Raw genomic sequence first — 11,914 nt, 5'->3', positions numbered from 1 at the left:
CCCTCCTAACAGGATGGAAGGTGGGGAGAGATTAAGGAGGCAAGTGTCAAGAACAGTAGATGCAGTCTGGGGACAAGAGGAAGACAACTTTGTCCAAGATTTACTCAAAGTGCCTCCTATATACCCAGCATCTGTAGCCAGGTACTTGGGGTCCTATATAGGTGATGGATGAGATATGACTACGAGGCAGAGAAAAAAACCTGGAGTCCCTGGCATCTCTCTTTTCCACTTCTATCATCCTGCCTCTGAGCAAAACAGGTAGGTCTATTCAAATACCTATCTTTTTATACTTTCTCATCTTCCATCTAAATCCTCCATACCCTCCTCCAAGTGCTGCCCCTCCCTGGGATTTATTTCCATTTCTAAATTGCCTCAGTACATTACAGGAAATGCTGCTTCCAATCCCAGTTCAACCACCTAGCATGGCATGTGGGCAAGTACCAACACCACCCTTAATAAGGGGTGATGAGCTTGGCCCCAATGCTCAGTGGGCAGATGGGATTTGACAGCTGGTGGTGTTCCAGGCCCTGCCTAAAGGAGAACTGAGATGCAAGGTTCCAGAATCCTCTGTTCCCTCTCCTACAAGCAACACCCAGAGTCAAGGCCAATGTCCATGCTGAGGTTTGGTCCATGCAGGGAAAACCAACTGTCCTCCAATCTTGTTTTGGGACCTCACATTTTCTTTTCTTTTTTTTTTTTGTCGGCCGTGGGGCTTGAACTCTGGGCCTGGGCGCTGTCCCTCAGCTCTTCAGCTCAAGGCAAGCGTTCTACCACTTGAGCTACAGCGCCACTTCCGGTTTTCTGGTGGTTTATTGGAGATAGGAGTCTCACAGTCTCTCCTGCCCGGGCTGGCTTTGAACCACAATCCTCAGATCTCAGCCTCCTGAGTAGCTAGGATTACAGGTGTGAGCCACCAGCGCCCGGCTTGGACCTCACATTTTCAAAGCAGCCTCACCTAACAAGAACTTCTAGCCAGGCACCAGTGGCTTCTGCCTGTAATCCTAGATACTCAAGAAGCTGACATCCAAGGACTGTGGTTCAAAGCCAGTCCAGGCAGGAAGCTCCATGCAACTCTTATCTCCAATACACTACCCCAAAAAAGCCGGAAGTGGTGCTGTGGCTCAAGTGGTACAGCACATGTCTGTCTGTCTGGTCTGCTTGCTCTCACCACATGGAAGTTAGGAGGAAATATCTGCTCCTACAAGGGCTAGCCAGTATAGGTCACCTGTCTGAGTAAGGCAGTGGCTACTTTGTTCTATCATGTGACATCCTAAGCTTTTATGTCTGATTCTTGTATCATCATTTAACTGATTCAAAATTCAGACAGGGAAAAAAGATGGCTGTTAATTTATTGGCTTTTGGGGCTGGGAAGGTGGCGCAGTGGTAGAGTGCTTGCCTTGCATGCATGAGGCCCTGGGTTCCATTTCCCAGCACCACATAAGCAGAAAAAGCTGGAAGTGGCACTGTGACTCAACTGGTAGAGAACTAGCCTTGAGCTGAAGAGCTGAGGGACAGAGAGTTCAAGCCCCACAACCAAAAAAAAAAAAACTAAGAATTACCTCAATACACTGAATGTAAGCCAAATACTCAAACATTTATACACACACACACACACACACACATTTGCTTTTTTTGTAGGCTGTAGGGCTTGAACTCAGGGCCTGGTCCTATCCCTGAGCTTTTCTGCTCAAGGCTAGCACTCAACCACTTTGAACCACAACTCCACTTCTGGTTTTCTGGTAGTTAACTGGAGATAAGAGTCTTATGGACAGCCAGGAGGCTGAGATCTGAGGATCACGGTTCAAAGCCAGCCGGGGCAGGAGAGACCGTGAGACTCCTATCTCCAATAAAACCACCAGAAAACCGGAAGTGGCACTCTGGCTCAAGTGGTAGAGCGCTAGCCTTGAGCTGAAGAGCTGAGGGACAGCGCCCAGGCCCAGAGTTCAAGTCCCACGGCCGACAAAAAAAAAAAGTCTTATGGACTTTCCTGCCTGGGCAGGATTTGAACCAATATCCTCAGATCTCAGCTTCCTACATAGGATTATAGGCATGATCCACCAGCACCTGGCTAACACACATACTTTCAAGAGAAAAATTTTCAAAAAGTTAAGCAACAAGGGCTAGGAAGGTGGCTCAGTGGTAGAGTGCTTGCCTTGCATGCATGAAGCCCTGGGTTCGATTCCTCACCACCACATAAGCAAAAACAAAAAAGCCGGAAGTGGCACTGTGTCTCAAGTGGTAGAGCGCTAGCCTTGAGCTGAAGAGCTGAGGGACAGCGCCCAGGCCCAGAGTTCAGGCCCCACGACCGGACCCAAAAGAAAAAAAAAAAAAAAAGTTAAGCAACAAGTTCAACAAGAAATGTACTCACTACCTTACTTATGTAACTGTAACCCCTATGTACAACACCTTGACAATAAAATTTAAATTAAAAAAAGAACTTCAGGAAAGATTAGGAGTGAGTGTAGAATGTGTTGCTTAGCTTGCACAATCTGTAGTTCCCCCGCCCCCACCAAAAAAAAAAAACTCAAAAAGTAAACGTAAGGAAACAATCTCAAGGGCTCTCTACTGTGTGTCATCGTTATCCCATAATGCAACGAGGCCCCTGGAAGCCATAAGGCCAGAGAGAAGAGAAGGAGACAGGAGACAGCTATAGCCAACATAACTCTTGGCACCCCTCCTCTCTGTGGGATACTCACCAAAATCCAATTTGTATAAAACCAACAGAAAATAGCTTCTAGTGAGGCTGTGTTCCAGGAGGATGCCTGAATTTACAGCTTTGGGAATCCATCAGATTTCCAAAGGGGGCTGTATTAACCATCCCCTGGGACTCCACAGCACAGTTAAGGTTTCTAAGAATACCCTTAGGTTTTAGGGTAAGAAAGGCCATCCCAGAACTCCTGAACCACTGCAATTCTAAGACAAGGAGGATGGAGGAAGGGTTACTGCCCACACTAGTGGGCATCCAACTGGGCTGAAGATCTGCCGCTGTCCCTAAGGGTACTGCTGTAATGCAATCCTCTGGACCCACAGTCATACACAGAAAGGAGAAAAGGAAATTCCAGCCAAGAATAAGCTAGAAGATCGTAATCATCAAATGATGCAGGCTGGAGCTCCAGGAGAGGAGTGGAGGGGTAGAGAGGGTTATATCTCTCCTGCCCTCCTATAATCTGCAGCATATCTACTCTACAGGACCCCCCTCTTTCACAAGATGCCTTCCATACCACTGCCCAGAGCCCGCCCATACCGTGGCCAGCTCCTGTTCACTGATACTTCTGGGGGCACCAGCTTTCTTCTTCATGCATGGCTCTCCCATAGTCACTTTGCCATCCCCTTTGGCGTAGCTGTGCACGGTGAGAACTCCTGTTTGCCCCTGAGCTTGGCAGGAAAGAGGATCACTGGTTTCCGAATCAGAAGAGGCAGAATCTCGAGAAGAACTGGATCCCATGCTAGAAGAAAATTTCTTTTTGGAACTGGAGAAGACAAGACGTCCTCCTATGGAAGCAGGATTCACAGAAAGATCCAGGGCAGCTGCCTCTTGTTCCTCTTCCTCATCTTCCTCTTCTAATTTGACGTTTTTGAGCTCTTCAAATTTGACTTCAGTCGAGTCAGAGTAATCTAAAACAGCAATGTATTTGCATTAGACAGAGCCAAGTTCCTCCTGTGTGTGTGCACTTCATGAGGGCAGAGTGGGAAAGCATGAAGCACGTAAGTGTAAGTGGGACTTGATTTCAAACCCAGGCTTTGTCACTGATGAGGCCATTGTGTGATAGAAGTATCTGCTCAGGCCTCCAGTTTCTTCCTCTATTTGTCAGATGAGGATGCTACCACTTATTTTCAGGGCTCCAAATCTAATTCCCAGATATAATGTGGTACAAAACCACATCAGCAAGCTATTAAGCAAATGGCAGCTGCCTCTTCCTTGCAAGTCTCTTGCAGAAAATGCAAGCTTGCACTCAGTAGCCACGATTACTCCAAGCTAGAAAATCTGCTGAGAAGTCAACTCAGCCCCAGGATCTGAATCCATGAGTCTGCCAGCAGACATAACAAATTTCTTCAACCTGACCAAAACTAAGACAAGTCACTCCTAAACAAAACCACTCTCAGTGATCATCTGAATGACTACTCAGACATACCACTTTCTTCAGACACATGGCTCCCCCAAACTCTAAGTGAACAAATCCTAAAATGATAGGCACCTCCTCAACTTGATTGTTGTACACAACATACACACATCAAATTATCACACTGTACCCCAAAACATGCAATATTATGTACCAATTAAAAAGCAAAATTAAGTTGCTGGGTGCCGGTGGCTCAGGCCTGTAATCCTAGCTACTCAGGAGGCTGAGATCTGAGGATCACGGTTCAAAGCCAGCCCGGGGCAAGAAAGTCTGTGAGACTCCTATCTCCAATAAACCACTAGAAAAACCGGAAGTGGCGCTGTGGCTCAAGCAATAGAGTGCTCGCCTTGAGCTGAAGAGCTGAGGGACAGCGCCCAGGCCCAGAGTTCAGGCCCCACAACCGGACCCCCTCCCCAAAAAAAAAGAAAGAAAGAAAAAGCTGGGTGCTGGTAGTTCACGCCTGTAATTCTAGCTACTCAGGAGGCTGAGATCTGAGGATCACAGTTTGAAGCCAGCCCAGGCAAGAAAAGTCCATGAGACTCTAATCTCCAATTAACAATTAAACAAACAACAACAACCAAAAAAAATCAGAAGTGGAGCTGTGTCTCAAGTGGTAGAGCACTATATAGCCTTGAACAAAAAAAGCTCAGGGATAGCGCCCAAGCCCTGAGTTAAAGCCCCAGAACAGGCAAAAATAAATGAATAAAAGGAAAAATAAAAGATGCCAGCCAACCTGGGCTATAATAGTGAGTTCTAGGCACCCAAGGGTACATAGTCTGAAAATAAACCCTATCTGAAAATAAAATTAATAAATAACATGAGATGGCAGATAGTTCCATATTATCTCATTCTTCTTTATGAGTTGTTTCCTGGAAACACAGTTGTCACCCCTCTAATTTGCCAGACATCACCACCAGTTCACCTGGAGGTCATCATGCTGCTTCCCATCACCAGGCATTTGCCAGACTCCTCCTCTCTTGTGTGCTACATCTGCCTACCTTATCTCCTAGGAGTCACCTATACCAAAGTCTTCCATTTTCCCCTCACTCCTTGCCAGGCAGCAGGATGAGCTTTCCCTCCGTGCCTAGTCTGCCCTACATACTCCTCACATACCAATCATAGGTCTGCTCCCAAACCTGGTTCCTCCTATTTTTTTTTTTTTTTTGCTAGTTCTGGGGTTTGAACTCAGGGGCTGGGCACTGTCCCTGAGCTTCTTTTGCTAGCACTCTACCACTTGAGCCACAGAGCTATTTCCAACTTCTTCTGTGTATGTGGTATTGAGGAATCGAACCCAGGGCATCATGCATGCTAGGCAAGCACTCTACCATTTGGGGGGAGGGGGTTGGTTGTGAGGCCTGAACTCTGGGCCTGGATGCTATCCCTCAGCTCTTCAGCTCAAGGCTAAGTGCTCTATTGCTAAAACCGCGGTGCCACTTCCGGCTTTTTCTGCTTTTGTGGTGCTGAGGAATTGAATCCAGGGCCTCACACAGGCGAGACAAGCACCCTACCATTGAGCCACCTTCCCAGCTCCCCACTCCTATTATTTTTGATGGAGCATTTAATATGGTCTTGAACATGGAACAGACAGGGGTGTGGAAAAAGCATCATAACTCACCTGGGAAGGGCAAGCCGTCTTCCACTTGTCGCACAGAGCTGTGGGTGGGCCTCACTGGGGCGAGGGCAGCCTGGCACTCTGTCATCTCATACTGTCCAGAACTCAACTCCTCCTTGGGGAAGAGTTCACTCTGACTCACCTCCTGTGGTATTTCGAGACAAACCCGGTGCCTCTTTGTCCCAATACGATGCTTGGCCAGACTGTAAAGAAAAAAAAAAACTTGTAAGAGCCAACCTATCCCACATACTCACATACATCCACATAAAACCCATAATACATGGCAAGAACCAAAACCCTGGGCCAACTCTTTCTTGCTTATATGGCCCAAGATAAGGGACCTCACTGTTCTAAGTTCATTCTGTCATCTAGAAAGTACAGGTAGCTGGGCACCGGTAGCTCATGCCTGTAATCCTAGCTACTCAGAAGGCTGAGATCTAAGAATCGCATTCAAAGCCAGCACAGACAGGAAAGTCCATGAGACGCTTATCTCCAAGAAAACTAGAAGTGGTGCTGTGGCTCAAGAGGTAGAGTGCTAGCTTGAGCTGAAGAGCTGAGGGACAGGGCCCAGGCCCACAGTTCAAGCCCATGACTGACAAAAAAAAAAAAAAAAAAAAAGAAATACAGGTTACCTCCACTCACCTTGCAAATTTGTTGTGAAGATTGCAAAGATATATATTGCCAGGTCTATACTACATGCCCAGTCAATGACCTCCAGTCCTTCTTGCACTCAAAAGCTTTACATGGCCAAGTTTTCTCCTTTATAAAACACTCGGACAGGCATCAGTGATTCATGTCTGTAATCCTAGCTACTTAGGGGGCTGAGATCAGAGGATCATGGTTCAAAGCCAGCCCAAACAAGAAAGTCCATGAGACTCTTATCTCCAACTAACAAAAAAGCCTGAAGTGGAGTTGTGGTTCAAGTGACAGAACATTAGGACTGAGCAAAAAAATCTCAGATACTGCCCAGGCCCTGAGTTCAAGCACCTGGATATAGCTTGGTGGTAAAGTTCTTGTTTAGCAAGGGCCTGGGTTTGAGCCTTAACACTATCGCCAAAAAAACACCAACCATGATGTGCTGAGAAAGAAATCAATTTGGGGGGGCAGGAGTGCCCTGCATTGCATGCCTTGCACCTCTTGCCCTCTACAAGCTGCATATCTTCATTTCTAAGTAAAAGCCACAGGAAGAGCTAGAATACTCTGGGTCTAAAGGCTCTAGAGACCTGGGCACTGGCAGACTAAGAATTATGGTTGGAAGCCAGCCTTAGCAGAAAACTCCTTGAAATCCTTATCTCCAATTAATCAGCAAAAAAAAAAAAAAAGAAAGAAAGAAAGACAGACAGACAGACAGACAGAAGTAGAAGTGTGGCCAAGAGAGAACACAAAGCCTTGAGTTCAAGACAATACTAAAGGCTCTGGAGCCTTTGCCAGAAGACAACTCCCTCAGGTATGAATCTATCTCTGAGCCTGGTGCCAGTGGCTCAGGCCTGTAATCCAGCTACTCAGGAGGCTGAGATCTGAGGATCAGGGTTCAAAGCCAACCTGGGCTTATCTCCAATAAACTACCAGAAAACTGAAAGTAGTGCTATAGCTCAAATGGTAGAGTACTAGCCTTGAGCTGAAGAACGAAGGGACAGTGCCCAGGCCCAGAGTTCAAGCCCCACAACCAATTAAAAAAAAAAAAAAAAAGTAACAGGCTACAGGAGTAGAAGGCTATAGGAGCTGCCCAGATACCAGCAACCACACAGGGCTCCCAATTACCTTCTCTTCAGGTCCCCCTCCTCTCCATCCTCGATCCCCTCCATGTCCTCCTCTGGGCACTGCTCATTCACAGCTCTTGGGGACAGTTCACTCTCCTTCAGAAATTCGGCTGCTTCTGGCGTGGGCAGAGTATGATCAATCACTGTGCTGTCCTTCCCAGCTTTCCAAAGTTTGTACCTTTCTGGCTGGAACCGCCTCACAAACACATCCATGGAGATCTTCACCATATCCTTCCTGCAGGAGCACTGCCGCAAGGAATCCACAGGTGAGCATATCTTACCTGCTCCCACCCCACCGACATTCCATCCCACCCTTCCTCCTCCAAGTAGAAAAAAGTATGATATGGTTTCAGACCACACTCTTTCAGTTTACGGACTAAAGGGATATTATCTTTGCTGAGCTTTTGAATGTGAAGGAAGCAGGAAAAAAAAAAAAAGCTGAGAATTCATGGCGGGGGGTGGATCATCTGGGCACGATCGGTTAGAATTGAGTTGTTCACCCAGGGCCCAGAAAGGTAACAGCCACCTGTGCTTGGAGTTATGCAAGCCAGGATCACAACAGCCCGTTTACTACCTTGCATTAAAGGTCCAACGCTAGGGCTGGGAATGGGGCCTAGTGGTAGAGTGCTTACCTAGCACACATGAAGCCTTAGGCTCGGTTCCTCAGTACCACATACACAGAAAATTCCAGAAATGTCAATTAGTAGAGTGCTAGCAAAAAAAAAAAAAAAAAAGCTCAGGGACCATGCCTCCTGGGCCCCAAGCATAAACTGCTAGACTGGCACCAAAAAAAAAAGGGGGGAGGCTGGAAGATGGCTCAGTGGTAGAGTGCTTGTCTTGCAAGCATGAGGCCCTGGGTTCGATTCCTCAGTACCACATAAGCAGAAAAAGCTGGAAGTGGCACTGTGGCTCAAGTCATAGAGCGCTAACCTTGAGCTGAAGAGCTGAGGGACAGCGCCCAGGCCCAGAGTTCAGGTCCCACGACCAGACCCAAAGAAAAACAGGTCTAATCCTGCTGCTTGCCTGTAATATACATAAACCCTTCAGGATTTCTCAAGCAAAGTCTAACCAGGCATGGTGGCAAAATCTACAATTAATCCCAGACTGAGACAGGAGGATTCCAGGTTTGAGGCCAGCACAGGAAATTTAGTGAGACCCTGTGTCAAAATGCAATTTTAAAAAGGTCCTGGGTTCATTCAATCTCAATACTGCAAAAAGAAAAGGGAGTGGGACCAGGAGCTGGTGGCTCACATCTATACTCCTAGCTACTTGGGAAGCTGAGATCTGAGGATTGCTTATGGTTCAGAGCCAGCCAGGGCAGGAATGTCTGTGAGACGCCTATCTCCAATATACCAGCAAAGAGCCAGAAGTAGAGCTGAGGCTCCAGTGGTAGAGTGCTAGCCTTAAGCCCTGAATTCAAGTCCAATACTGTCAAAATAAAAAGGGATATGGGAGTACGGAGGGGAATAGGGACCTCAGAAGGGCTTTAGCGAATACTATACACAGGTATGCTCTTATTGATGAATGAAGTGTGGAACATTATTTCTTACTTTCTAAAACAGAACACACTGAAAAAACTCTTTGTGAGTAACCGTTTCTGAATTCCAGCAGTTAAGAGACACATCCTGACACCAGACAATGCACCTAACATCAATGGCCTCACCCAAATGCCCTTGGTCATGGTATTACAGGAAGAATTCACTAGGACTTACCAACACAGCCTGCTTCCCATACTCAATCCACCGACGGGTAGCAAAATTGGTAGACTCGGCACAATTGAAGCCATGGTTGAACCCAGCATGGTAACCATAAGGAAAAGTGATCATAAATTCTCCAGCTTCTTGAGTGACCTAAAGAAGAACAGATTTAAAACAGCCGCTATACATGACAGAAAGCTAGAGAAGTGGACTTGTGCCTGAACTTTGACTCTGCCACCATTAACTCCGCAAGCAAGAATGAGGCATAAAATGAGCAGTGTCTCTGTCTTGTGTAAAAAACAAAGTCTTAAATACATCAGATGCAAACACGACTGTATACAATGAACCCTTCCTTCCTCCATACTAACCCTGTGCAAGGGACCTGACTTTTCTTCCCCCAGTACCAGATCTCATCAGGCCCACTTTTAGATGAAATCCCACCAGATGAAGTGATGAACTAGAGTCCAACTAAAGCAAAGACCACAAAAGGTAGCTTCGATATAAATCTGTTAACTTTCATACGTAAAATCAGCTTACCTTGTCAAAGGGAATGCCGTATTTCTTCAACATCAGAGGGGAAATCAGGGTCATCTTATGGCGGAGGAAAGCCTCACAGCTTTGAGAACTTCCTGGGAAAAAGCCTGAACAAAAAAAAAACAGGTCTAGGTTAATGAGTGGGCTCCACACTAGCTCTGTAATCCTAGAGTCACTTCATACTTGTGTATCTTATCTGGATGAAGGAGGATGAGTGACAAATGATCCTCTGGGCTCATTCTAAAATTCTGCAGTGAGCCTTTGGGCTCACTCCAACAGGGCACTGTCTGCATAGTCAAACTGAATTTGGAGGACTGGGATCATTTATATAAGCTGCCTCTGTTCTTACAGAGGTCTGAAAACTAGGACTTTCTCTAGTGCTGAAATACTAAAATCATACCCTCAGGCTTCGTAACCACATCTACCCTACGGTTCTCAAAATAGACTCTCTAGAGGAACAGGTCTGCTCAACACTGGCTTTAATATTTGAAGTACTGGCAGAAGAGCCATGACCAAAATGACTCATGTATTTCCTTGGGCAAAGAAACCCAGGCTGGGGAGAGTTGGGGAGAAATACCAGTAAAAAGAGTCAAAGAAAGCCAGGCACCGGTGGTTCATATCTATAATCCTAACTACTCAGGAGGCTGAGATGTGAGGATCTCGGTTCAAAGACAGCCCAGGCAGGAAAGTCCGTGAGACTCTTATCTCCAATAAACCACTAGAAACTGGAAGTGGCTCTAAGGCTCAAGCGGTAGAGTGCTCGCCTTGAGCTGAAGAGTGCAGGGACAGCGCCCAAGCCTAGAGTTCAAGGCCCACGACTGACCAAAAAAAAAAAAAAAGTCAAAGAAGTAAGGACAACATTTCTTCTTAGGCAGAGCAAAGAATCTAGTTAGCTCTGCTGAGATAGCCAATCTGGCAAATGAGCTCACAGATACACACAGTGCAAGCCTAAGAAAGGCCACAGACCACAGACAACAGATACTTCTGAGCAGAAAGCACAGTTTGTAGGAGGATCCATCCAACACCCAGAAAAGGCATGGTACCTTTGGCAAGGCGCTCCAACCGTTTTCCATGCTCGGGTGGAACAGAGTACCTGCAACCAAATAAGAGCATCAGACACTGGGCAGAGGATGACAGGAACTAAGGAGCTTGATTAATGTCTCGGGTGATGGATATGCCAACTACCCTTAACTAATCACTGCACATTGCACACATGTACTGAAATGTCATGGGGTATGAATACATATATTATACATATTATAATATGTCCATTAAAAATAAGAAGTGTGCCAGGTACCAGTGGCTCACGCCTGTAATCCTAGATACTCAGGAGGCTGATATCTGAGGATTGCAGTTCAAAGCCAGCTTGGGCAGAAAAGTCCGTGAGACTCTTATCTCCAATAAACCACCAGAAAACTGGAAGTGGTGCTATGGCTCAAGTGGTAGAGCACTGGTCTTGAGCTGAAGAGCTAAGGGACAGCGCACATGCCCAGAGTTCAAGCCCCATGACAAAAAAAAAAGTTTAAAGGGTTGGGGGAAATAAAGCATGGCATCATATACCTCTGTGATTTTCAAAATGCTCCCAGCAGAACTGGAAAGGGCTACCTGGGGGAGGCTGGAGCAATGGAAAATAGGGAAGAGATGTGGAGGAGACACTAAAGACATGGTACCTTATCAGCTGCTGAACCCATCTTCTCTTCATCTCCATAAAAGCTATACTGATTACCTAATAATTACTCCTCCACCTGGTGGGGTGTCTAGACATCACAGAAGCTGCTTTTCAGAAAGAAAGAGAGAGACAGAGACAGAGACAGAAAGACAGAGAGAGAGAGAAAGAAGAAAGGATGGAAGGAAGGAAGGAAAATAATGCCTAAAACAATTTTAATTAAACTTTTGCAAAACTATTCAACTTTACATTCTGAATTCACAGCAACCTTATTTCACCCTTTCTTATATATGCTGAAGAATATTTCAGCAAGGCACATGCTTGTGGTCCCAGCTTAGGGGAGCAGCTGGGTTTGGATTGAGGCAGGGATTGGCTTAAGCCCAACAGTTCAAGGCTAAAAAGCAAAATAAACCTAGGATCCTCACTCAAAAAACTCTAACCCAGGGCTGGGAAGGTGGCTCAGTGGTAGAGCACTTGCCTTGCATGCCTGAGGCCCTGGGTTCAATTCCTCAGCACCACATAAG

The 11,914-nt window shown here is 46.3% G+C and overlaps 1 protein-coding gene across 1 annotated transcript in view; it reads right to left on the bottom strand.

Annotated features, from left to right (window-relative positions):
* The window catches only part of Kdm4a (lysine (K)-specific demethylase 4A), a 47,489-nt gene that overhangs the window by 25,493 nt on the left and 10,082 nt on the right, over window positions 1-11,914 (bottom strand). The window contains exons 4-9 of the mRNA XM_013016978.1: window positions 10,768-10,817; window positions 9,728-9,831; window positions 9,206-9,343; window positions 7,495-7,739; window positions 5,737-5,936; window positions 3,245-3,615 (exon numbers count right to left, since the gene is read on the bottom strand). Coding sequence (XP_012872432.1) covers window positions 3,245-3,615; window positions 5,737-5,936; window positions 7,495-7,739; window positions 9,206-9,343; window positions 9,728-9,831; window positions 10,768-10,817 — 1,108 coding nt within the window. The remainder of the gene's footprint in view (window positions 1-3,244; window positions 3,616-5,736; window positions 5,937-7,494; window positions 7,740-9,205; window positions 9,344-9,727; window positions 9,832-10,767; window positions 10,818-11,914) is intronic.

This window comes from Dipodomys ordii, unplaced genomic scaffold, assembly GCF_000151885.1.
Source record: "Dipodomys ordii isolate 6190 unplaced genomic scaffold, Dord_2.0 Scaffold33, whole genome shotgun sequence".
NCBI lineage: Eukaryota > Metazoa > Chordata > Mammalia > Rodentia > Heteromyidae > Dipodomys > Dipodomys ordii.
Note: the sequence above shows the minus strand (reverse complement) of the source record. Positions and strands in the feature narration are given on the sequence as shown.